General features: G+C 43.8%; 1 protein-coding gene across 1 annotated transcript in view; it reads left to right on the forward strand.

The window, feature by feature from the left end:
• col4a4 (collagen, type IV, alpha 4) overlaps positions 1-25,410 on the forward strand; it is an 81,179-nt gene that overhangs the window by 28,357 nt on the left and 27,412 nt on the right. Inside the window, exons 5-16 of the mRNA XM_077207896.1 lie at positions 6,732-6,866; positions 6,951-6,995; positions 7,328-7,444; positions 8,594-8,662; positions 8,815-8,850; positions 8,994-9,056; positions 9,511-9,546; positions 24,480-24,521; positions 24,604-24,684; positions 24,794-24,838; positions 24,961-25,023; positions 25,360-25,404. Of these exons, the coding sequence (XP_077064011.1) occupies positions 6,732-6,866; positions 6,951-6,995; positions 7,328-7,444; positions 8,594-8,662; positions 8,815-8,850; positions 8,994-9,056; positions 9,511-9,546; positions 24,480-24,521; positions 24,604-24,684; positions 24,794-24,838; positions 24,961-25,023; positions 25,360-25,404 (777 nt within the window). The remainder of the gene's footprint in view (positions 1-6,731; positions 6,867-6,950; positions 6,996-7,327; positions 7,445-8,593; positions 8,663-8,814; positions 8,851-8,993; positions 9,057-9,510; positions 9,547-24,479; positions 24,522-24,603; positions 24,685-24,793; positions 24,839-24,960; positions 25,024-25,359; positions 25,405-25,410) is intronic.

The following is a 25,410-nucleotide window of genomic DNA, read 5'->3' on the forward strand; positions in this document are numbered from 1 at the left end:
GTAAGAATTTTAAATATATAAACTAATAAAGCTTCAAAACAAAAGCAAATAGTAAATAACGTGCTCGGGTTACGACTGTAACCCTTGTTCCCTGAGAAAGGGAACGACGACTGCGTCGATTGACACTTTGGAGGAACGCCCCTCAGCGTAGCGCCTCTGAAGTATGAATGAAAGTAAGCCAATCTCTGATTGGTGTTGCGTCATGACGTAATGTGTGACGGCATACAAGCGGAAGCTATAAAGGACGCCGGCACACATGAGATGTCAGCTTCTGTGATGAAGCAAGCGCGCCCAGGCAGGGGAAGGCATGGCGAAGGGACGCAGTCCTCGTTCCCTTTCTCAGGGAACAAGGGTTACAGTCGTAACCCGAGGACGTTCCCTTTCGAGGGAACTCGGACTGCGTCGGAACTCGGACTGCGTCGATTGACACTTTGGGGGAACGAGTAGCCACTATGCCACAACGTGCCCTGCCTGTCCTAGTGTGAAGCTGCTCACAGGCACACATAGGACGAGAGCACGAGAGTGCCAGGTGTTGACGGAATGTCCAGGCTATAGAACCTATTAATGGTATGAGGGGTGACCCATCCAGCTGCATCGCAGACTTCCTGGATCGGGGCCCACGCGAGAAGGGCTTTAGAGGACGCCATGCCTCTGGTTGAATGAGCCCTCACGGCCAAAGGTGAAGGCAAACTACGCACCTGGTAGGCCAAAGAAATAGCATGGACAATCCAGTTGCTGAGGGTCTGTTTGGAGGCGGGAAGACCCTTCTTGGGCGACCCGAAACACACCAGCAACTGGTCCGACTTCCGCCATGAAGAGGACCTCTGAATATAGACTTTTATAGCTCTGACAGGACAGAGCAGATGAAGTCTCTCCTCATGCGCCGTCACGTGAGGTAGAAGATGAAAGCGCGCATTCGCTGAAAACCGATGTGTCCCGAAGCGCACTTGACGCTGGATAAGGGCTCCGCGGAAGAGCAATTCTTGCTCGTCCCTCCACGGGGGGGATAGCCCTGTTATTTTTGTCTCGTTTTCGATACCATGAAGCGGAGGACCGGCAGGGACGAATCGAAAAACGATTTTTGATACCGAGAAGTAACACTGCATGGCCGCAAGCCTGCGTTCGCTGCTTATCATTTTAATTACTCAGAAATTAATGTAGCCATAAACACCGTATAAGTGAAACACGGTCTGAATGGTAGGCTGAATTAAAATATCTAACTTCCGATATTCAAAAGTCAGAAATATTTCATCATTTTAATTTCTTAAAATTAAATGCAGCCATAATTACCAGACAATACTGTTTTGTGTTAGGCTATCTCGTAATCCACACGCTGCCTCGGCAACGCAAGATTCGAGTCGTTCACAATATATTTGGCTTCCAACCCAAGAAGAAAGTCAACAGGTGCGAGGCTGAAACATCCGACAACGCACGGATATACGCGTCGAGATATTTCTCAATGAACACAGCCAGCACCCTCGGGAGCGACTGTTTATGCCTCGCACACACACAGAATCATTATTGCAAAGTAGACACGTAATCTACCACGAGACACGAGATCCGAGCAACTAGATTCTGTATTGCAATGTAGACCTTTGATCTACGCGCTGCCTCGACAAACGCGAGATCCAAGTCACAGAATCTTATTGCAGAGTAGACCCGTAATCAACGCGCTGCCTCGGCTAATACAGAAACCGAAAATTCTCGGAACAGCTGCATTTGTCCAAATTGCAATCTTAACCGTTCTATTTAATCAGAAACGATCTTAAAACAGGGCTTTAAGTGTAAAATACCGAACTTGTCCTTTAAGTACCTCTGGGGGTAAGTCACCTAAAACCTCCATAGAACCAGACATGGAGTTTCCAGAGGTCCGGACGCGGGAGCCACAGGGTGCCCCGTCTCTGAGAAAGAAGGTCTTTCCTCAGAGGAATGGGCCAGGGAGGGGCTGTCACAAGGAGCAAGAGTTCTGGGAACCATGTCCAGGTGGGCCAATAGGGTGCCACCAGCAGGACCTGCTCCTCGTCCTCCCTGACTTTGCACAGGGTCTGTGCAAGTAGGCTCACTGGGGGATTGCATATTTGCGAAGGCCCCGGGGCCAGCTGTGTGCCAGTAGTTCCGTGCTGAATGTTCTCTCGGTCAGGAAGTAAAACAGCTGGCAGTGGGAGGACTCCGGAGAGGCAAACAGTTCTACCTGAGCCTCCTCAAACTCTCTCCAGATCAGCTACACCGCCTGGGGGTGGACTCTCCCGGGAGCGCAGCTCGTGATAGCTCGTCGGCCACACGGTTGAGCACACCGGGGACATGAATGGCCCGAAGCGACCTTAGATGCTTCTGACTCCAGAGAAGGAGATGGCGAGCAAGTTGCGACATGCGAGTGGAGCATAGACCACCTTGCCGGGTTGATATACAGACCATTACGTCCCTTCCCTGTAGCGGCCTCTTTAAGCGGCTCAGAGCGAGACGTACTGTGCAACTGAATCCAACCGAGCAAAGAGATCCGCTGCATGGGGGAGAGTTTGCTCTTTTCCCAGTTGACCTGAAGTCCCAACTGGCTGAGGTGATTGAGCACCAGGTCTCTGTGTTTGTATTACTGATCTCGAGAGTGTGCCAGTATGAGCCAGTCGTCGAGATAGTTGAGGATGCCAACGCCCTGTTCTCTCATGGGAGCAAGGCCCCCCTCCGTGACTTTCGTGAAGACACAGGGAGACAGGGACAGCCCGAAGGGCAGGACCTTTTTACTGATATGCTCGACCCTCGAAAAGCACAGAAACGGCCTGTGTTGAGGGAGAATCAAGACATGAAAGTACGCGACCTTCAGGTCGATCGCTGCAAACCAATCTCAGGGACGGACGCATTCGAAAATGCGTTTCAGAGTCAGCATTTTGAACGACAGCTTGTGAAGACTCCGATTCAAAACTCAGGTCCAAGATCGGTCCTAACCCATCGTTTTTCTTGGGTACAATGAGGTACGGTAGGAACTGAATCGCATAGCTGTGCCTGATGGTCTGAATGAGCCAGTGAGACGGACTGGTAAGCGCTAGCCAGGCTCGCAGACACCGTACAAGCAGACCAAAGGGACCGCAGGTGTACTCGCAGTGGGGCAGTGAGGTGGAACGCAGGGACACGGCTCAGTGGGCTCTCTTTGCGAGGCAGCCCGTAGCGGGGTCTGAGTGTGCTATGCAACACTTACCTGGTTCCACAGGGCAGGGGGTGCAGGAGGAGGCTTGGTTGCATTCTCGAACTGCGCGCTGCTGCCCACTGGCGATGGAAGAGTCCGATGAGGGGCCCTCTTCGGACCCAGAGATGGAAGAAACTGCTCTGTTATTAAATTTGGGTACCGCTGGTTTTGACGCCAGTGGCGGAACACAAATAAAAGGAAACACAAGATTTTCCAACCAGCCCTCTTCCGGTGAGGAAGTGGTGCAGTCACCATCTCCTGAAGAGCAGTCCCCACCATCTCTGGTTCGCCCGTCCTAGGGCCTCTTGCCTTTGGCTTTGCCGCCTCTCTTGGCGGGGGCCTGCGGTCACCTTCATCGCTCGAAGTGCGATGTCTGTCGCGGCACAAGGTTCTTGGAGAACTTAGGGATCATGACCACCCTCGTGCAGGTCCTTCAGTGCCTTGGCCCGATGGACCTGTTACAACGCCATGGCAGGTAAGGCAGAGGCGGCTTCCCCACAGACCCGGTAAGCCTTGCCGGTTAAGTCCGAAGAAGACAACACAGCCAAATCATCATCCCTGGAGAAGTCTGACTCACCCTCCGATGCAACGATCAACATCTGGTCATCGGGGGGAGCGCCGAAAGAAACGGCTGGTACACACCTTGTGGATGGTCCAGCACGCTCTCTCGCCAGCCCAACTGGCTGTGGAGAGCTGGAGGAATGGGGTTCCCAGGGGGTTGATTCCCCCGAAGGAAGCGCGCTCACCGTTATCCTCAGGTCACACGCACCACTGTCTGAAGTAACCCTCTTAGGAGGGTTAGATCACGGTAGGGACTTCGCCCCTTTGCAGGAACGAGAGTCTCGACAGCAACTCCTACAATGGGTACATGACTCATACATTAATGCTGCCTGAGTGTGTTCAATGCCCAGACACCTGAGGCAGCGATCGTGACCATCCCGCGAACCCAGGAAACGACCTTATCCAGAAGCACACAAGTAGAGTGAAAAAAAGACACAGCTCTACTCGTGTAAGCTCTTTCAGGCAGACTGCTCTCCTTGGTGCTGAAGCACGCAGGGGTACGGTCGCATTAACACAGACAGGGAAAGAGTGCAGCCTGTCGTGTGCTGACTCTCTCTCCTTGTAGGCAGTCTTTTACCAGCCATAATAATAACTTTTCAGTGCTCTTTCGGCACACCGTACCAGCTGTGAGAACAGCCTTTGTTTGCTCAGTCTTGCACACAAACAAAACAAAGAGAAAGAGAGAGAAAGAGAGAGTGTCAACACTCTTAGTATGATCAGCATCCGAAACACTCTACTCAGAAGTGAAAAGCTGACGTGCAATTGCACCTGCTGCTCATTATATATCCGCACTTCGTGGCAGAGCAGCTGCTCCAAATGATTACATGCCAATGTGCATTGGCTCGTTTAGTTTCACTCGAAGTAGATTGGCTTTCTAGCGAGATTCCTATGCAGTCGGATCACTCAGATGTGGCGTTGAACGTGACCAATTGAAAGGGAACTGACTGTTTACATTAATTTCGCGTCTTAAGTGCATTATGAGATGCTAGTACATTTAACTACTTACACGGAGTTGCGCTCAGCCGCATGTGCGAGCGCTCTTCACAAAGCACACACATTTGAAATTGAAAGCAGCCTTCTGATAGTGACGGTGCTGATCCACTTGTCCGTGCGACACTTCGGTTGCGCCACACTCCACTTTATTCCTATGGGTGACGTCAAGCATCTTTAACGCACCCGCAAAGGATTCCGGGAAGGTGGCGCTTCATTTGGAAAAATGCTGCGCATCAAAAAGCTGGCCCATCTTTATGCAATTGAATTCCGTTGAAAGTGACGCGACTATCCAATAGGAGTAGAGCATATGGAGATGGCGGGAAGTCTCTCGCAGGTCCTCTGTTCTAGGCATCCTACTACAAAAATGCTCAGGAAACTTTAGTTCCGAGTAGAAAATGGAGGAGAAATTGATTGTGGTTTCCCCAAATTATATTGGACAATGACAATCTTTGTTGTCCTATAGGGACAACAAGCAACGAAATTCTGCCTGGGTGGCAGACGTCTTTGGATTCCCTGGTGGGTTTTATGCGTTTGCACTGTTAAATAAAATGTAAAACATTTCCCGCTCGGTTAAAATCATGCCTATAGCGGTAAACAGAGGAACGCCCATCAACGTACAAATGTGGGGAGGCGTCGCAACACCACGCGACAGTCGCATCGCAGAAGTGTTTCACCACTGTGAGTTTCATATTTCTAATAAGCCCACTGCATTCCAATCGACACAAATGATCCTTCGTAAAGCATTTGTAAGGAAAATACCAGCGGGCGATGTAGCCAGTGAATGCCCTTGTAATTCGTTTAAACATTTCCAAACTTTATGAAAAATTATTTTATGGAAGCTTTGAGTGGTGTTTGTGTGTGTGTGTGTGTGTGTGTGTGTGTGTGTGTGTGTGTGTGTGTGTGTGTGTGTGTGTGTGTGTGTGTGTGTGTGTGTGTGTGTGTGTGTGTGTGTGTGTGTGTGTGTGTGTGAGATAGAGAGAGAGAGAGAGAGAGAGAGAGAGAGAGAGAGAGAGAGAGAGAGAGAGAGAGAGAGAGAGAGAGAGAGAGAGAGAAAGAGAGAGAGAGGAATTGGAAGAGAGCAGAATACGGGTGTTTCTAAAGCACATGCAGCGTCATCACACATACCTGCGGTTAAAACTAAGCACAGAATTTTGTCTGAATAAATCCAGAATCGTTGGAGAGAGCATCTTTTTCTTACACCCCTGTTTTATATACAGTGCTCCACTGCTGTCCCCGTATATGTGTGTGTTTTGTTTCAGTCAAAGGCAGAGCTCTTTTGGATAGTCAGTCATTCATGAAATTCACTAATTCATTCTCACGCTACAGTCATCACTATTTATTTTTGAAGTAAAAGCATTTTTTACACCCCATCCACCGTCATTCATTACAAGTATGTGTACAACAGAATTATTCACTAATCACACTTACACACGCTGAGTGCACTTTAATACTAACCATCATACTCAAGCACAACGCACTTAACATCACTGACCAATCACACTCCATCCTAAAACAAGTAGGAATTGGAGACACACAGCAGTGCTGTGCATATACCGAGTATGTTCTTTATGTTTTGTCACACCCTTGTGGTGATTTTGTAAAAACACACTACCGTTCAAAAGTTTTGGTTTGAAAGAATTCTCTTATGCTCAACAAAGCTTAATTGATGATACATAAGTTTCATAAACATATGTTGTTATATTATGAAATATGATTCCAATTTAAAATAATGTTTTTCTATTTTATATATAGTTTAAAATGTTCTTTATTCCTGTGATTAAAGACACATTTTCTGCATCTTTTGAACGGTGGTGTACATTCCAAAATAGCAAATTTAGAATTTATTCAGTTACATTATACTGCCACAAATCACAAAGACAATTAACTATAATATATTATATTTTCTTAAACAAGAATTTTGACTTTCCATGGTAGAGTTGCAGTAGATATTACTATAATAGCATTGTATTTTATATTTTTTCCCTCTTTTGTTTTTTAGGGAAATCCTGGTACCTTAGGTCGGCAGGGCCCCAATGGCCCTCCAGGTTTGCCTGGCACCCCAGGACTTTCCGGCGAGAAGGGTGTACGTGGTATCATAGGATTCCCTGGGGAGTCTGGCTCAACAGGAGACCAGGTACACAGAAACACACATACCCATGCACAATTATCATACAAATCAATACAAGGACCTTCATTCTGTTGCACTCTTTTGTAATAGGGTGTTCAAGGAGTTAGCGGTCATGCTGGGTTAGATGGAGTCCCTGTAAGTTTCAGTCTGCATTATTCATCAATAGAAATGCAACCTATATTCTATGTAACGATTCATCAATTTGTAGTTAACAATACATGCTACTAGACATCATGAGTGTAATTGGTTAAATCAAATTAAGTTTTTATTTTATATAATTAAATATATATATATATTATATTATATTATATTACATTACAGTATATTATATTATATCATATCATATATCATATTATATCATATCATATTGTGCTGTACTATATTAATACAATAGTTTTGATTAATAATTTACCAGCATGTTTTTACCCTAAATGGACATATACCACCTTATGTTGGCCATCTTTAAGGGTCATCCGGGGCCTGGTGGTCTTCCTGGGCTACCAGGGAAGGATGGATGTAATGGATCCAGAGGGGAACGTGGGCTGGATGGTGAGATGGGACGACCCGGCCTGCCAGGACCCATGGTACGACATAGGTTTTGCAAGCATCCCCACGTGAAACATTTCGTAGAGTCAACATTAACCCATTTTACTTTCATAGCCTCATTTATTGAAACAGGATATTCGGCAAGAAAAATTGTAGGGTGAGATTGATTTTATCCAAAGGGATTTGGGAATCGATTGGATAGTGAAAAGGTCTGGAAGAGAGGGGTTAAAATTTTTTTGGGAAAAAATACAACAACAAAAAACCCTGATGTATCACAGTAAAACACTTACAATTGAACATACAAAAAATTGCATACAATAATGTAACAGTATGTCATTTTGAATTCCTGTTGACTAGGTTTATTTGGTTTAACCATTTCCTCTGGTTCTCAAAACAGCAATAACAAGAAGATTTTTGATCGTTTTTACGATTGTTTTATCATTTTAATTCCAGACCAAGGCTCTATCTTCACAGCTGAGGCTCTAGCATTATTTCTGGTTCTGGAAGAATGGATCTTTTTAATTGTCTCTGACTCAAGGTCTTGTCTTCGAGCACTTGAATCCGTAAAGACTGGCCCCCCTATAATTGTTCAAATATGAACTAATTAGATCTTTTGAAGATGGAAAACTTTAATATCATCTTTTGCTGGGTTCGAAGTCACATTGGACTAACTGGTAAGAGTGGACACAAACAAGTGGTAGAAGGAATGGGACGAATATAAAAACAATAAACTCAATTAAATAAACCCCAGTATTTAAAAAAAGTGTCTTCCATAACTTCAAATCTAGGCATGGCTGAGTCGTCTTCACTAGGTGCTGACTGGGTCACTGAAGACTTACACATGACATAGGTTTCTATTGATAGGCGAAGCTCCTTTTTTATGTCTCTCATGTCAGGTTTCTTAGACTATTAAACATAGTCTGATGTATACTGCAAATGATGCCATGTTTACATTGAATATTTCCGAAAGTATCACCTGAATGTATTTTAGATTTTCTATCTTATGGTAAGTTAAAATGTTTTATATAATAATTTAAATTTTACGGATTGTGATACTTACCTTGTGTTTGCCATGTAAATAGCCCTGATGCTAACATGGTGTTTAAAACATAATAAACAAACAAACGATTGTTTTAACTAAATTATGTCCATGACTCCCTTCTTTTTTACTTGCATATGTGTTTTAGGGACTACCTGGGTTAAAAGGTATCAAAGGGGATACCTCTTATAGGATAACTTACATTCCTGGAACACCTGTACGTATAATGCCATACATTCATGTCTTCATATTTTAGTACTGCTGAATGTATTGAAAGTAAGCAGTGCCAAACTGATTTATGTGAAACTTGTACAAAAATGTATCTTTTTATACCTAACAAATCTGTGAACTTGTGGCCCTCGTTCACAGGGTGTTAATGGATTACCAGGAAATCGTGGACCACAAGTATGTACAAAGAGCAAAAAAGCAAATCTTATATGAACATATAATAGATTACATTGGGATAATGTAGTTATATGTTATTGCAGTTTTATTTATTAGTTATGTTTGCTTTGTTTGTCTGTGTCTGTGTTTGCATGTGCACAAAGGGACTTAGAGGGGTTTTTGGCCCACAAGGTCCACCAGGACGAGTAGGATGTGTTGGATCCATGGTGAGGGAAGCATTCTACATCTGCAAAATGATGTAGTGTTTTTTTTCTTTTTCCCTGTTTCTTTTTTGTTGAATTTCAAAACAGTTTTTGTGTGTATTAATATATATACAGTTATAATCAAAATTATTCAACCCCCATTGCAAATCAGGTTTATTGGCAATATTTACAGACGTTCAGCTGTTTGCAATGAACAAATCAAACAAAAATAATTGAAATAGCGTAACACAACAACTGTTTCAAGTGATTTCCCCAAATTAATTTGAAAATGCAACTTTTAATGACTTCTACAGTCTCAAAATTATTCAATTGATTACAACTGTGTATATACTGTATGTATATATATATATATTTACGAACTTAAGCTCAGCTGCTTGATCTCTTTTATCTAAATGATTCTAAATTCTTTCATTTGATTTCTTGTATTTGTTTTTTCCTTTTTCTTTGCTTATCCTAGGGCTTACAGGGTTTACCAGGTCAGAAAGGCAAACCGGTGAGTTTTGCATGTACATGCCAATGAGAATTAACATTCTCTGAAATGACTGAAGTTAAAAGTACACTATACAGAATGTAACGTTTGGCCCTCCAGCAGTTAAAAACAAAACTGCATGCATTTTGAAGAAGAACATTGTTTTGGTTGTGCTTCGACTCTGCGTGACTTTGCGGATGAATATGGTTATCCTACTGCTCAAAAAAATCAGTACTAGGCTTAAGAGAAATCATCTGTTTAGATGGAGAGGATCTCAAGCTGACTAGCTGAAGATGTTACTGTAGCTTTAGCCATTAATAGACACGATACTTCCTTGAAAATAAACTCCTGCACAGTGCTACAACAACCATAATGAAATGACCCTTCACAATAGATAATGCTTTAAAATCCACTCTCTTAGAGAGATACATATGTATACATATATATCTTCAATAAAATACTTTACTCGCCTGTTAAGTAATAAAAACACCAACTCCGTGTCACTTTTACAACGTTTTAAATCCCTCAGTTCTCGCCATCTCTGAAAAGCCAAGCTAATGTTGATTCTTGTTTTATTACAAGCTCTGTCGCGTTCTCTTTTTGCCAGCAGACTCTCCTCTGTTCAGGTTTTTTTTTTTTGTTAAACAGGTATTTCCCTGGAGGTTTGAGATTAAGCTGCTTCATGTCAGCCTTTCTCGCTCGTTTTAACAACCTCTGACACTCACACACCATACATGCGTCAAAGCAGCAGGGGCAACTTTTCTCTATTTACGGATATGATGAGACACGGACGGGCGAGTGACGCATGTATTTCATTTCCCACAAAAACCATCATGTCTCTTCTAAAATATAAACAAATAAACCTTGGCTTCCGGTGACGAACGCTGGCGCGTGTTAGCTGCCGCTGTCTCCGGGGTGCTTATTTTTTTTAAATTTGTTTTATATGTTTTAATGGTTTAGCTTACGCTTTTTTTATATAATTTTTTAACAATTGGAGAAAATCTCAGTCTGATATTTAAACTCCTGTCGTGAGAGCCTACCGTGGAGTGTTTTGTTGCCTTCTGTGTCATTTCCCGGCTGTTGAAGATTGGAACAATGAGGCTTTTTTCGATTGTTCCATGGAGCATTTTGAACTGGATTATTTTATTGACTATATTTCAGCCGGCTGTGTTGGTGCTTCAATATAGCGCCGAAGAGCTTTTACAGTTCCGTTTAAATCAATATCCGTCTCCTTTGGATCCTTATTCCTATACTAACATTCCTAAACCCCGGCGCAAATATGTTCACCGCGGATCAAGACGGAATTATACTTATGATGATGCACACTCTATCAGATCCTTCTGGTCCTCATCGTCGCGATCGACTAGCAAAGTGGAACGAACTGTGGATCATCATGTGCTTGCTCGTCTAGGAAAGTCAACTATCCATGAATCTACAACGAACGTTTTTACGTTTGGATTGCTGAACATTCGTTCAATCAACAAAAAGGCGACGTTGGTTTGGGACTTATTGAAAGACTGTGAGTTTGATTTTCTTTGTTTGACTGAGACATGGCAGCAGCAAAATGATTTTTCACAGTTGAATCAGTCTATTCCTCCAGGGTTTACTTATGCATGTCAGCCCCGAGTTTTGAGTCGAGGTGGTGGTTTAGCAATGTTTTATAACAAGAAATGGAAGGTCTCTACTATAGCTGTACCATCCTATGAAACGTTTGAAGCTATCGTGCTGCAAATCAATGGACCGAAACCCACCATCATAACAACTGTATACCGTCCACCAAGATCTAACACTAACTTCCTAACTGAACTTTCTACTTTTTTAACTTTACTATGCTCTGTTTCTCCTAATGTGATTATGGTCGGTGATTTTAATATCCATGTTGACAAAGCTACTGCTTCTGATACAAATCACTTTTTATCATGTTTGGACAGCTTTGGACTGAAACAGTTCATTGATTTTCCTACTCATTCAAAGGGGTCACACACTTGATCTTGTCTGCTGTATTGGAATAACACCTTTTCATTGTAGATCACGTGACCCGTCTTTATCTGATCATAAACTTGTGTCCTTCAATGCCAAATTAACTGTATCAAAAATTGCCCAAAACCGTACCAGAACATTTCGTAATATTAAGAATATTAAACTGTCTGTGTTTTCTGATGAAGTTAATAAGTTAATTAACACTTATTCTCTGAATACTGATAGTCTATTTCAGTGATCATCAACTGGCGGCCCGCCGGCCGAATGCGGCCCTCCAAGCCGTTCGATCCGGCCCGCGACTGGATTCCAAAATTGTGAGGATCAAAGAGAAAATATGTAGGCCTATTCTACACTATTAAAGCAACTAAAAGCAGCAACAACTGAGTCTCTTCTCAGTAATCACCACCCTTTATGACTCTATTTAGGCTACACCCCAAAATGAGGACAGACTCGTTACACTGATTTGTATTTATTGTTTCACACAGTTTTTTTTAAAACATAACTTTTCCTCATGCCCTTACTTAACATTTGTTTTTTATTTCAAAGTCTCAACAACATGCTTGGAACTAGCAAACTCCTCAGGACTAAAAAAGAAGGAAAAAATGATCTGGCACAATTTAAAATAGCATGGTAAATAAATAGCCTGGAACCAGAACAAAACAGGTCACAAATATTGTTCGCACAGCAAATAAAACATTAAGTGGGCTATAGCGAAATCAAATCACAAGGCTGCAATGGACTACTATAACACTAATTAATCAATGGCTGAAGTTACATTTCCCCTCTGACACTAACTTTTTCACATCAGGCTTGGCCGCTGTCAGACTTATGCGCAAATAGTCCTCCAAAGACTGGGTTGACAGACGGTTCCTCTCGTGCGTTTTAATCGAGTTCATCTTGGAGAACGCAGCCTCAAAGGTGTAGGTTGAACCGAACATGGTGAGCACATACATAACCAGCGTCTTCAATGTACCATAGACCTCGGGACAAGTTATCCAAAACGCGCTCAGGCTTTCAGCACCACTGAGAGCAGCCTTCATGTCGCCTGCGGCCTGAATTTCAGCCAGCTCGCTCTGAATGGCTGCCTCGTCCAACTGCAGCATTTTCACCGCGTTTGTGGAGAATTCTCCGCTTGGGGTGATGGTGAATGGGTCACGCACAAATCCAATGACATCCCTGAAAATAAAAAAAGTCATCAAATCTAGCAGAGAAGTTGTCTTTTAATTGTGTGATAAATATCTTCATCTTGTCTGTTACGTTGCCTTCTCCCACCATCTTCAGTGTGTTGAAGTGCAGCAGCCTCCCTGACAACAAATCTGCGTGGAACAGATCAAGTTTGTTCCCAAAGGCTTCAAGTTTTTCCATTAAATCCACCACTGATTTTTCTTTTCCTTGCAGCTGTAGATTAAGTGTATTTAAATGGGAGAAAATGTCTGTTAAAAATGCAACGTTGCACATGTATCCCATGTCTTGCAAGATGCGGAGATGGTCAGCTGCCGCTTTGGACTTACTTTGTTTTAAAAAATCCACTACTTGGGCACGGAGTTCAACGAAGCGCTCCAGTGCTTTGCCCTTACTCAGCCAGCGCACGTCATTGTGGAGTAACAGGTCATCATGAGAAGCCTGGGATTCCAGCACGAATTTGCGGAACAGGCGGTGCTGCGTGCTTGAAGTTCCTCTGATGTGGTTAATAATTTTCATTGTTTTTTCCATCACCTTTTTGAGCTCCCCACTTAGCTTTGCGCACAGCACACTTTGATGGATGATACAATGGAATGCGTTAGTTTTAGGAGCGACAGTCTTTATTCTGCTCACCAGACCCTTTATTTTTTCCAATCATGGCAGGTGCACCATCTGTCACTGTTCGGTTTATTTTATCAAGGGACAATCCATGGCTTTTTAAAAAATCTTCCAGTTTTCCAAAGATGATGTCAGCAGTGGTGTTGTCCTCGACTGGAAGCAATGCCAGCAGCTCTTCTCGGAAATCTTTGCCATCATAGTATCTGACAAAAACGCACAACTGTGAGATATCCGTGTTGTCAGTGGACTCATCAATAGCCAGCGAAATATATTTGGCTTCCTTGACCCCGTCAATGACAGCTCGCTGAACTTGCTCCACCAAAATGTGTACACGACGTGCATTTGTTGAGGCAGATAGAGGTACTTGTTTGACAGATGCAATAACTCTGTCCATCGATTTGTCGGGGGCAAGTTCCTCCAGAACGGTGATCATGCACTCCTTTAAAACCTCACTTTCAGTGAAAGGCCGGTTATGTCTGCAAAGCACCCAAGCAGCCTGCAGGGATGCACACGTTACTCTCTCTTGATCAGTTAAAGTTCGAGTAATAATGCCACTTGCGTGGGAGTAGGCAGATTTCAGTGCGGCGATTTTTCTCTGACGCGCCTCTGACTGCTCAGGATATGAAATCTTAAAATTTGAATGTTTAGTGTGGTGGTGACGGCGCAGATTGTATTCTTTTGCAACGGCAACAGTTTCGTTGCAAATTAGGCATACTGGTGAGGCATTCCGTAAGGTTGGCATGATAAATGCGTACTTTTCAGTTCAGTCATCATTAGGCATGTAACGATTCACTGAACTCGCGATGCGATACGATTCACGATACTGGTTTCACGATTTTCTCACGATTTTTTGTACAAAATGAGATTTAAGAAAGATAAATGAAAAACTGGCTTTTTATTGTTTCATTCAACTCAGACAAAATGTTGTACATTTATTTCTGAAACTGAAATATCTTTGTCAAATAACAAAACTAAATTGAAATATTAAAACAAATCCCAAATCAAATAAATAATACAAATAAAATAAATCTCTTAATATAAACAAACTAAGGCTTTGCTGGTGCTCTTTCCTAGCTTAGAATATTTTTTTTATTTACATGTTTTTTTTTTAAGTAATATCAGCATATCCACATTTTCTGGCAGAAGCTGAGATCTCTGCACACTCACAATGTCCCCTGCTGATGAAAAAACCCTTTCACTAGGGACAGAGGTGGCTGGTGTGGAGAGATATGCTTTTGCTATACTGGATAGCAGTGGGTCAAGCCTAGCATTCTCTTTCCACCACTTGAGTGGACAGCTATTGAGGGAAATGGATGTTTCAGCTCTGTACTTATTAATTTCTGCATCAATCTGACTGATGTGCTGTGCAACTGGTTCAAAAGTCCCTCCAAGGAGATCTTCCAACGCGGTTTTCTTGGAAGGAGGTTGTTTCAGCTCTGCTCCTGCTCTGTCTGTCTGGTCAAGAGGCTGCTCTGCTGCAGGGGGGTGACCACTGGCACCTTCTGTGCCCTCATCCTGCACAGAGGAATAGCAGAAATAAAAAGACTAAGTTAAATCTAAGTACAACATTTACAGGGGTTTCATATTGCTATAAAGGCAAGATTTTAATGTCATTTGTTATAATTTGTATCATTACTCAGAGTTAACACGAACACATTTGGAAACACATTTAGAAATCATAAATCATAATAAACAAATTCTTTTAAAAAATCAATTTAGAGAAAGAGTAAAATAAATACAATACCTGGTTCTGCAACATCAGTACAGCTTTCTCCTTCAGTCTGTGGAATACATCATCACGTTGGTCTTCATTTAGATGAGGCAGAGCCCGGAATCTGGGGTCTAATGCGGTGCACTCCAGCAGGTGGTTGTACTCTGAAGTGTATCTGTTGTAAAGGTTGTTCAGTATAGCTCTCTTTATGTTGCTCACAGTGGGGGAATCTTCTTCGTTGGATGCCATGTTATGCTCGATCATATGCTTTAAGGGCACAATGAGAGACACAGTGGTTTTTTTTTCGTCACACAGCACAGTGGTGGCCGTTTTGAGTGGCTTTAGAAGCTTCACCATGTCCTCCGCATCACGGATGTCTGAGCCATCCAAAGTATCGATGTAACGGACATTTCGTCGAACGTCGTTGCTCAGGAGAGTTGCTGTCACAGCCGCTTGCTGTTCGAGATAGCGTTCGATCATATCCAGACTGCTGTTCCAGCGCGTAGCGACATCGATGATTAACTTATGCGGTGGAAGCTCCAGTAGTATCTGTTTGGCTGCGAGCGCAGCTGTGGCTGTGGAGCTTCGGTGAAAGAAGGCAGCAATACGCCTCACTCTGCCCAACAAACGGCTCACGCGGGGCACACTCAAACCCGCTTGGCTAGCTAAGTTCAAAGTGTGGGCAAAACACCTGACATGGGGGGCCAGCCCAGCCTCTCTGACAGCAACATCCATATTCCTTGCGTTGTCCGTGACCACAGCAATTCCATGGTTGGCCTTTTGAATCCCCCATTCAGTCACAGCTGATTTTAAAACTTCAGCAATATTAGCTCCTGTGTGTGTTTCGAACAATGGGCGAGTTTGGAGAACAAAATTAACCATCTCCCACTCACTGGTTATCACGTGGGCTGTGACCGTAAGATAACTCTGGGTAGCCCTGGAGGTCCAGCCGTCGGTTGTAATTGATACACTATATGCTTTTCTGAGGGTCTCAATTACCTTAGATTTTGTTTCCCTGTAAAGCGCTGGCATGACAATCTGGCTAAAGTGGGGGCGTGATGGGATGGTGTATTTGGGCTCCAATTTGTTGACGAGTAGCCTAAATCCTTCATTTTCTACGACAGAAAACGGCCTAATGTCTTTTGCCATGAAAACACCGATACACCTTGTGATCTCCTTGGCTCTCGCACTCGTTGCCGCGAGTGGGGCTGCAAATCCGCCAGTCAATGTGGTTTGGCCCACTAACAGTTTTTTACGTGCAGACGGCGGTGACTGGAGCTTCTCACTATGGTGACGGTTTGTATGCTGCATCATGTTTGTTGTGCTATTGGTGTATATTAAAATCCTCTTGCAGTATCTGCACACAGTTTTTGTTTTGTCCGTTACCACCTCTCCGCTTTCATTTTTAGTCTTCGCAAAGCCAAGATGCCGCCACACGTCTGATTTGAATGAGGTTGGGGCATCCTCAATATCAACGTCATCTAAACTTGCCGCCGCCATTATTGCTACTGTTTAAAGCTACAGTCAGCTTGTTCGCTGCTATCGCGCTTCGCGCCTGTAAAGCGAGGTCAAAATACTGCTTCAGCGCCCCCTGCTGTTTAAAACGTGTATCGCGATTCGTTTAACATCTCAACCGACTTGAATCGTGACACATGTTTATCGATTTTCAACCGGTTGCGAGTGAATCGTTACATCCCTAGTCATCATTGAAGGACCTGTTTTCAATATCAACTTTGCGTTTCATAGCCTTTGAGAGTGCCATTTTACCTCTGTTAAGAGACCCTTTCCTGTCACTTCCTCGGTGTTTGTTTTTCAAGTGCTCTATAAGTAAAATTGACTTAATTGAGTTGAGGCAAAATATCTATCTCCCCTGGTGGTTGTCTGTGGTATAGGTGATAGGAACCTGACTCATAAAGGCCTTCAGTTTTGTAATGAAATGGAAAAAATATTAACAATAAACATCAATCATAATGTTATACCAAAATTTGATTTTTTATTTAATTTTTATTTAAGGCTCCGGCCCCCAAGGAGACTGTCTGGTAAAATTCTGGCCCTCTGACAAATATAGTTGATGACCCCTGGTCTATTTAGCCTTGATGAATTGACTTCTTATTACAATGACCAGTTACAGAATATTTTAGATAATGTTGCACCTGTTAGAACTCGAACTGTTTCATTTGCTCACACTGCTCAATGGTATACCTCAGAGTTACGTTTGTTAAAATCTAAGGGGCGTCAACTTGAACGTTTGTATAAAAGATCTGGTTTAATTGTGCACAAGGAAATGTATTATCACCATATCAGAGATTATAAAAATGCTCTTTCTACTGCTAAAACAGAATACTATGCCAATTTGATCAACTCTGCTGGTGGGAATACGAAAATGCTGTTCTCTACAATGAATAGTATTTTGCGACCACCTGATGCTTTCTCATTACACTCGCAGTCCAATACCACATGTGATATTTTTATGACTTATTTCAGTGATAAAATAGAAAGCATTCATGGGAGTTTGACTTTGAACAATAGGGCATTTGGTTCATTTTCAACTCTCTATGATGCTCCCATTGTTAGTACTTTTTCTAATGTTTATTTGCCCACAGTGAATGAAATAGATGAATTTGTTAACAGAGCAAAATCTACTACCTGCCAGTTAGATCCAATTCCCACACATCTTGTCAAGGTTTGTTTACCTTCTTTACTACCCTTGATAACTCAAATTATACAGCTTTCCCTTATTACTGGAACTGTTCCTTTACCTTTAAAAAAAGCAGCCATAACTCCTATACTCAAAAAACCTAGTGCGGATGGCAATAACCCCGAAAACTTTCGACCAATTTCTAATTTGCCTTTTCTTTCCAAATTATTAGAAAAAATTGTTGCTCAGCAGGTGCACACTCATTTATTGGAAAATAACTTGTTTGAGCAATTTCAATCTGCTTATCGTCCATATCATAGCACGGAGACAGCGCTTATTAAAGTTACAAATGATTTGTTAATGGCTGCTGATTCGGGACTCTTATCAATACTTATTTTTCTTGATTTAACTGCAGCTTTCGACACCATTTCACATCGTATTTTATTGGAGAGGTTAAGTTCTATTGGGATCACTGGTATAACCCATGATTGGTTCAAATCATATTTATCTGGTCGGACCCAGTTTGTTCAGATTAAGACTTTCAGATCGCGGATATCTAAGATAACAAGTGGTGTACCCCAAGGGTCAGTCCTAGGTCCTCTACTGTTCATTATATATTTATTACCACTAGGATAGATTTTCCACAAATTTAATATAAATTTTAATTGTTATGCGGACGACACTCAGCTCTATATATCATCAAAGCCGAGTTCTGTATTACTACCGTCTTCTCTTGTGCTTTGTCTTTCTGAAATCAAAATATGGTTCACACAGAACGCAATAGTGCGAAAACTGAAATTTTATTAGTAGGCACCAAATCAAAATTGCGTAACTGTGGAAGTTTTAACCTTAATTTTGATGGATCTGTTATTTTTCCTTCTTCCCAGGTAAAGAGCCTAGGTGTCATTTTAGACAGTACATTTTCTTTCGAGGCACACGTAAATAATATCACACGGTCCGCATATTATTATTTGCGCAGTATTAATCGTCTTCGACGATCGTTATCTGCTAGTGGAACTGCGGTCCTTGTGCATGCATTGGTGACTTCTAGAATTGACTATTTTAACACTCTGCTTTGCGGCATTTCACAAAAAATGATTCACAAACTTAAGATGGTTCAAAACTCAGCGGCTCGGATAATTAGGCGAAAATCAATGAGCGAGCATATTATTCCTGTTTTGGGGCATCTTCATTGGCTTCCAATTAAATCTCGTATTCAATTCAAGATACTGCTTTTTACATACAAGGCCTTACATAATTTAGCACCTTCGTATCTCAGTGAACTTTTGCATGTGTATGTTCCTACTCGATCCCTCAGGTCTTCTACTTCTGGCACTCTTGTCATACCACCTGTGCGTTTAACTACTATGGGGGTGTTACGGATAGTGAACAGAGGAGACAAGTGCAAGTAAAACTGGTCTTTATTGAACAATAAGATAAGCCAGCCTCAGAAAAGTGAAGGAAGATAACCGGAACAAAGTCTCAGTCTGATGTAGTCGATCTCACGAACTCACAGAAACAATGGAAACAGTGCAGGAACAGAAGCGTTGGCAACGCAGGCTTGCGTGAGCAACTCAGAGGTGCACGGTCAGTGTGTAGCGAATCCTCCGTGAAGACGAGACACGATGACGATGAAACAAGTCGAACATCCAACGAAGAAACAGACTAGGACCCAAGGAACTGGAACAGGCTAGACACATCCACAAACAACGATCTGACAAACACAAGACGCATGAGGTGAGTATAAATAGGCACTGGAAACGAGTATCACCTGTCGCTGATTCTCCGGGAGGATAATCAGCGACCACGCCCACACACGTGCACATACACACACATAAACACAGCGCAAGGAACAGTCAGTGAATTCATCAACCGTGACAGTACCCCTACCCCTAGGAGCGCCTCCTGGAGCTCCCAGGAGAACCTGCCTGTTGATTGAAATCATCAATAAGGGACTGATCCAGGATGTTCCTAGCAGGGACCCAACTTCTCTCCTCCGGACCGTAACCTTCCCAGTCCACCAGATACTGAAATCCGCGTCCCCTCCGCCTTGAGTCCAGAACACGATTTACCGAATAAGTAGGTTCCCCATCTACGATTCGCGGCGGTGGAGGAACCGGGACCGGCGGATTAATGGGAGAATAAAATACGGGCTTTAATTTGGATACATGGAACACGGGATGAATTCTCCTGTACGCAGGATGCAGTTTGAATCGGACTGTCACCGGACTAATGACTTTGGTGACAGGAAACGGGCCAATGAATTTAGGAGCTAATTTATTCGACACGGAACGGAGAGGAATATTCTTGGTAGAAAGTCACACTTTGGAACCGACGACGTAGACGGGGGGTCTTGACCGGTGGCGATCGGCCTTAACCTTGGTGCGTGCCCTTACCTGGAGCAGAGTCTCACGGGCTCTGGTCCATGTACGGTGACACCTCTGGACGAAGGCGTGAGCGGAGGGAACCGCGACCTTGGATTCCAGGCTGGGAAAAATTGGTGGCTGGTACCCTAAACTACACTCAAACGGTGATAGGCCCGTAGATGACACTGGCAACGAGTTGTGTGCGTACTCCACCATAGAAAGCTGTTGACCCCAGGAGGAAGGATTCTTGGATACCACACATCGCAACATTCTCTCCAAATCTTGGTTGGCTCTCTCGGTCTGACCATTGCTCTGGGGGTGGTAACCCGAGGACAGACTGACAGTGGCCCCCAGTAATTTACAAAATTCCTGCCAGAATTTGGACACAAATTGGGACCCCCTGTCAGAGACCATGTCCGTCGGGAGGCCATGTAGATGAAAGACGTGATCAATGACAGTCACCGCTGTCTCTTGGCAGATGGTAATTTGGCCAAGGGAATGAAATGAGCCGCCTTCGAGAACCGGTCCACTACGGTCAAAAGACTGTCTTACCTTGAGAGGGCGGGAGGGCGGTGATAAAATCTAGCGAAATATGGGACCAGGGTCTCGAAGGGACAGACAGCGGTTGGAGTAACCCATCTGGGGGTCGATTGGAAGTCTTACCAGTGGCACAGACCGAACAAGCCAAAACAAAATCTCGAATGTCGCGAGCCATCAACGGCCACCAGAATCGTTGCTTGACCAGAAAGTTAGTGCGGTTTACTCCTGGGTGGCAAGCTACGTTAGAACAATGACCCCACTGGATAACGTCGGACCGCAACCCCTCCGGCACAAATAATCGATTCGGTGGGCCTCCGGGCGGAGGCGTTACCCCTTCTAAGGCCGTCTTGACCTTCGATTCGACCTCCCATGTGAGTGTGGAGATAAATAGAGTCTCGGGTAAAATGCACTCGGGAGTAGATGGGCATGTGGATGGATCAAAAATACGAGATAAAGAATCGGGTTTGATGTTTTTGGAACCCGGGCGGTACGAGAGAGTAAAATCAAAACGACCGAAAAAAAGGGCCCACCGAGCCTGCCTGGAGTTGAGTCTTTTAGCGGATTGAATGTATTCCAGATTCTTGTGGTCAGTCCAGACTATGAAAGGCACCCCCGACCCCTCTAACCAATGTCGCCATTCCTCCAACGCAAGCTTGACCGCCAACAACTCCCTGTTACCAATGTCATAGTTACGTTCGGTAGGCGACAAGCGATGAGAAAAAAACGCGCAAGGGTGCACCTTGTCGTCTGAGGGAGAGCGTTGGGAGAGTACCGCACCTACCCCCACCTCTGACGCATCGACCTCCACCACGAACTGACGTGATGGATCAGGGGCTATCAAAATGGGAGCGGAAACAAAGCGGCTCATTAGGTTAGCGAATGCAGCCTCGGCTGCATCGGACCACCTGAACGTCGTCCTGGGGGAGGTCAAGGCTGTCAGAGGCGCGGCTAGTTGGCCGAAATTACGAATGAAACGTCGGTAAAAATTGGCAAACCCCAGAAACCTCAGTAGGCCCTTACGGGAATCTGGACTTGGCCAATCCACCACGGCCTTAATCTTGTCGGGGTCCATACGCATTCCCTCAGACGAGACGATGTGACCTAGAAAAGGAACAGACTGTGCATGAAAAGCGCATTTCTCCACCTTGACAAAAAGCCCATTCTCTAACAACCTCTGAAGCACTCGTCTGACGTGCTGAACGTGTTCCTGGAGAGACGAAGAAAAAATCAATATGTCATCCAGGTAGACATATATGAACTGGTCTACCATGTCTCTCAGCACATCATTGACGAGTGCCTGAAAAACCGCTGGGGAGTTGGACAGCCCGAAGGGCATGAGCAAATATTCAAAATCCCCCCTGGGGGTGTTAAAAGCGGTTTTCCATTCATCTCCCTTCCTGATGCGGACCAAATGATAAGCATTACGTAGATCCAATTTAGTGAAGACCGAGGCTCCCTGCAACCGCTCGAAGGCTGAAGACATCAATGGCAAAGGATAGGTATTCTTTACCGTGATGTTGTTCAGCCCCCGGTAATCAATACACGGTCGCAGGGAACCGTCCTTCTTCCCCACAAAAAATAACCCCGCCCCCGCTGGAGAAGAGGAAGGTCGAATGAACTTGGATGTCAGAGAATCAGAAATGTATTTCTCCATGGCCTCCCTCTCGGGAATGGAAAGAGAGTATAACTTGCCCTTAGGCGGAGACGTACCTGGCAGAAGATCTATAGCACAGTCATAGGGACGATGCGGAGGAAGAGAAGCAGCTCTGGACTTACTGAACACTTCCTTCAGGTCGAGGTCCTCAGCGGGCACGTTTGACAAATTCACCGGCTCCTCCTTCAAGACAGAACTGGACAGAGACGAACCAGCAGACATTAAACAATACGCATAACACTCTGTAAGGGGTATACAGTTAAAGACCCAGAACCAGATATGAAGAATGAAGACCCAGAGTCAGAATTATAAAAAATTTGAGAAAATATTTACTGAAGATAGTTTGCAGTTTCATCAGCAGAAGTCAGCTTCAATACTCGCACAGGAGATCGTAGGCCGCCCCGCTTACAGTTACAAAGATCACAGCAGTTATACGATTTCCAAGGTCTAAGCTACGTCATTGCTTACAGGATGAATGATTCTCATTGGCTATGAAATAGATAAACACAGTAATTTTCCACACATATACAGATAGACTGAAGCATATCTCCATCGATTATGCAGCTGAAGTTAGGCATGTCATGACCTTCCAGGTCGCAGATTTGGGTTGCTGGGCGCCAGCATGTCCAGAACAACAACTCAGTCAATCTCCAATAATGCCAGTGGTTCCTTAACCTGTAACCAAGAAGACTAACACACACACCGACACACAGCTTTTCCAAGGTTGGATTTGGCCAGGCTCTCACTATAAACAGGAGAGTCCTCTCAAAACATCAAGATAATGCGTTCTTTCTCTCAAGGATAGCTAAACTTTAGTCTAACTGGAAAGAAAGGCTTTAACAAAGAAATGGCCCCTTAAACGATTGGCTTCAATGACACCTTTATGTTTTAACACATTGAAGACCTTTCTCAAACACAAAACAAGTCCCTATTTCATTTCTTGAAGCTGTGTTAAATAAGCAAGCACTGCATTCAGATATCAAATACAGACATTAAAGAATACATGAAAAGAACATTTCAGTAATCACACTGGTAACTTATATAAATAAAGTAAAATCTCCAGAGAAGTCATTCAATTCATTTGATATTTAGAAGGAAAAATATTGATTAATACCTTAATTATAATCAATCATTACATATACATTGAAGCAGCAGTGGATTCCAATCCACCCCCTTCAACTCAGTACTCCAGGCAGAAATGGAGTTATGTCCCCAGTTAACCCTGGGGTTATGCTGCACGAGCCAGGGATGACCGAGGACAATGGGGATGGTAGGGGAGTCAAGGAGCAGAAAAGACAAATCTTCGGAATGATTGCCGGAAGTGATGAGTGTTAACTGAACGGTGGAGTAAGATATTGTGGGTAATTCTTGTCCATTGAGTGCGTTGACAGAGATCTTGTTGGTGAGGGGTATGGTGGGTATCTGAAGTTTGTGTGCTAGGGTGTAGTCCATAAAGATACCTTCCGCTCCGGAGTCGATTAGGGCTTGGCAGTGATGAGTCTGAGTTGCCCACTGCAATCTCAACGGAAGGAGGGTGGAAGAGGGTTTCTGGATGGAGACCACGCCCGACAGAATCCTCTTCTCTACTGCCGGGCTCGCTCTTTTACGGGGCAGTTATTGAGGAAGTGCCCCGAACCTCCGCAATAGAGGCATAATCCCCGGGATCTCCTTCTCTCCCTCTCCTCCCGGGAGAGCCGGGCTCGACCCACCTGCATGGGCTCCGGATCGTTGACGGGGCTGACCGCATCATGACCACTTGTTTGGTGGAATCCATAATCTCTGGAAATCGGAATGGAACGGTTGCGCTGCTCCAGACGATGTAGGCGAGTGTCCACTTGCAGAGCCAGGTCAATCAATCCGTTGAGACTTGTGGGTAGATCCAGGGAGTAAATCTCGCGTTGGATGCGATCAGCCAGCCCATGCAGGAAGACATCCCACTGCGCCTCCTCGTTCCAGCGACACTCTGCGGCAAGGGTACAAAACTCAATGGAATACTCAGCGACAGATCCTTCTCCCTGAGTGAGGTCCACGAGCCGACGAGACGCTTCTCTCCCTGCGACTGCTCGGTCGAATACCCTCCTCATCTCCTCCGAGAGTGCCGCGAACGAGGAACAGCATGTTCGTTGACTCTCCCACACCGCCGTCCCCCCACCTAACCCTAATTTGACATGAATTCTGCTTGTTCTCTGACTGCCATCTGTGAGTAATATGGAACCATTTAGATTATTTTACCTTTTTTTAATTAATTTTTGCTCTGTTTCCCTGTAGGGAGACCCCGGAAGATCACTGCCTGGACCAAAAGGAGATGAAGTAAATAAGACACATGGTATTACTGAATTTACAGAATACAAGTAAAGCTGTGTTTAATGATGTCACCTTGATTCTCTTACAGGGGGTTCAAGGTCCTCAGGGGGATCCAGGTCCATTTGAATATGTGGAGCCCAACCTAGAAAACTATGTAAAAGGCGATAAGGTAAAATGAGTGAAATGTGAAATGAGTTTTCAGTTGCTAAGATTTTATAAGGATGCCAGGTAGTAAATGATGGTGGATTTAAAAAGAATACTTATAACTTTGTTTGTAGGGGGAAAAGGGACAAGAAGGACCTTGTGGAATTCCTGGCCCTGACGTAAGTATTGTACATTTAAATAATTAGACCTAATTAGTTCTGAAATAATGTAGCATGCAGTAGTATGAGATCTACATTAGTTCAAGCAATAATGTGGTTTTACATTAATTTCTGTTTCTCAGGGTTTTGAAGGGCCTCCAGCAGAAAAAGGAGAGAAAGGCATAATTGGGTTCTCTGGACCCAGAGTAAGACTATTTACCCATTTCCATATCAATTAATCCACAAGACGCCAACACCGCAATAATTCCTGCATAACCCCTCAAACCAACCATTCTAACACTCTAACCAACCAATAACACTACAAACCATCTAATAACAAAAAAATAATAAAAATTCAACCATTCCAAACCAACCAGTCAAAACATTGAAAATGAACCAATCCAACACATCAAATTCCACTAATTTTACACATTCAGATCTATTTTAAGTAGTTTAACTCAAAACCATCCTTTGTGCAGTTTTTCAGTCGTAGATGTTGTTGTACTAGATCTTAATATAGTTTATTTTTTAAATAATCATAGGGCCCTCCTGGATTTCCGGGCCGAACAGGTTTTCAAGGACCCAAGGTACAT

This window comes from Siphateles boraxobius, unplaced genomic scaffold (assembly GCF_051911475.1).
Source record: "Siphateles boraxobius isolate OS27281-9 unplaced genomic scaffold, OSU_SipBor_1 6, whole genome shotgun sequence".
NCBI lineage: Eukaryota > Metazoa > Chordata > Actinopteri > Cypriniformes > Leuciscidae > Siphateles > Siphateles boraxobius.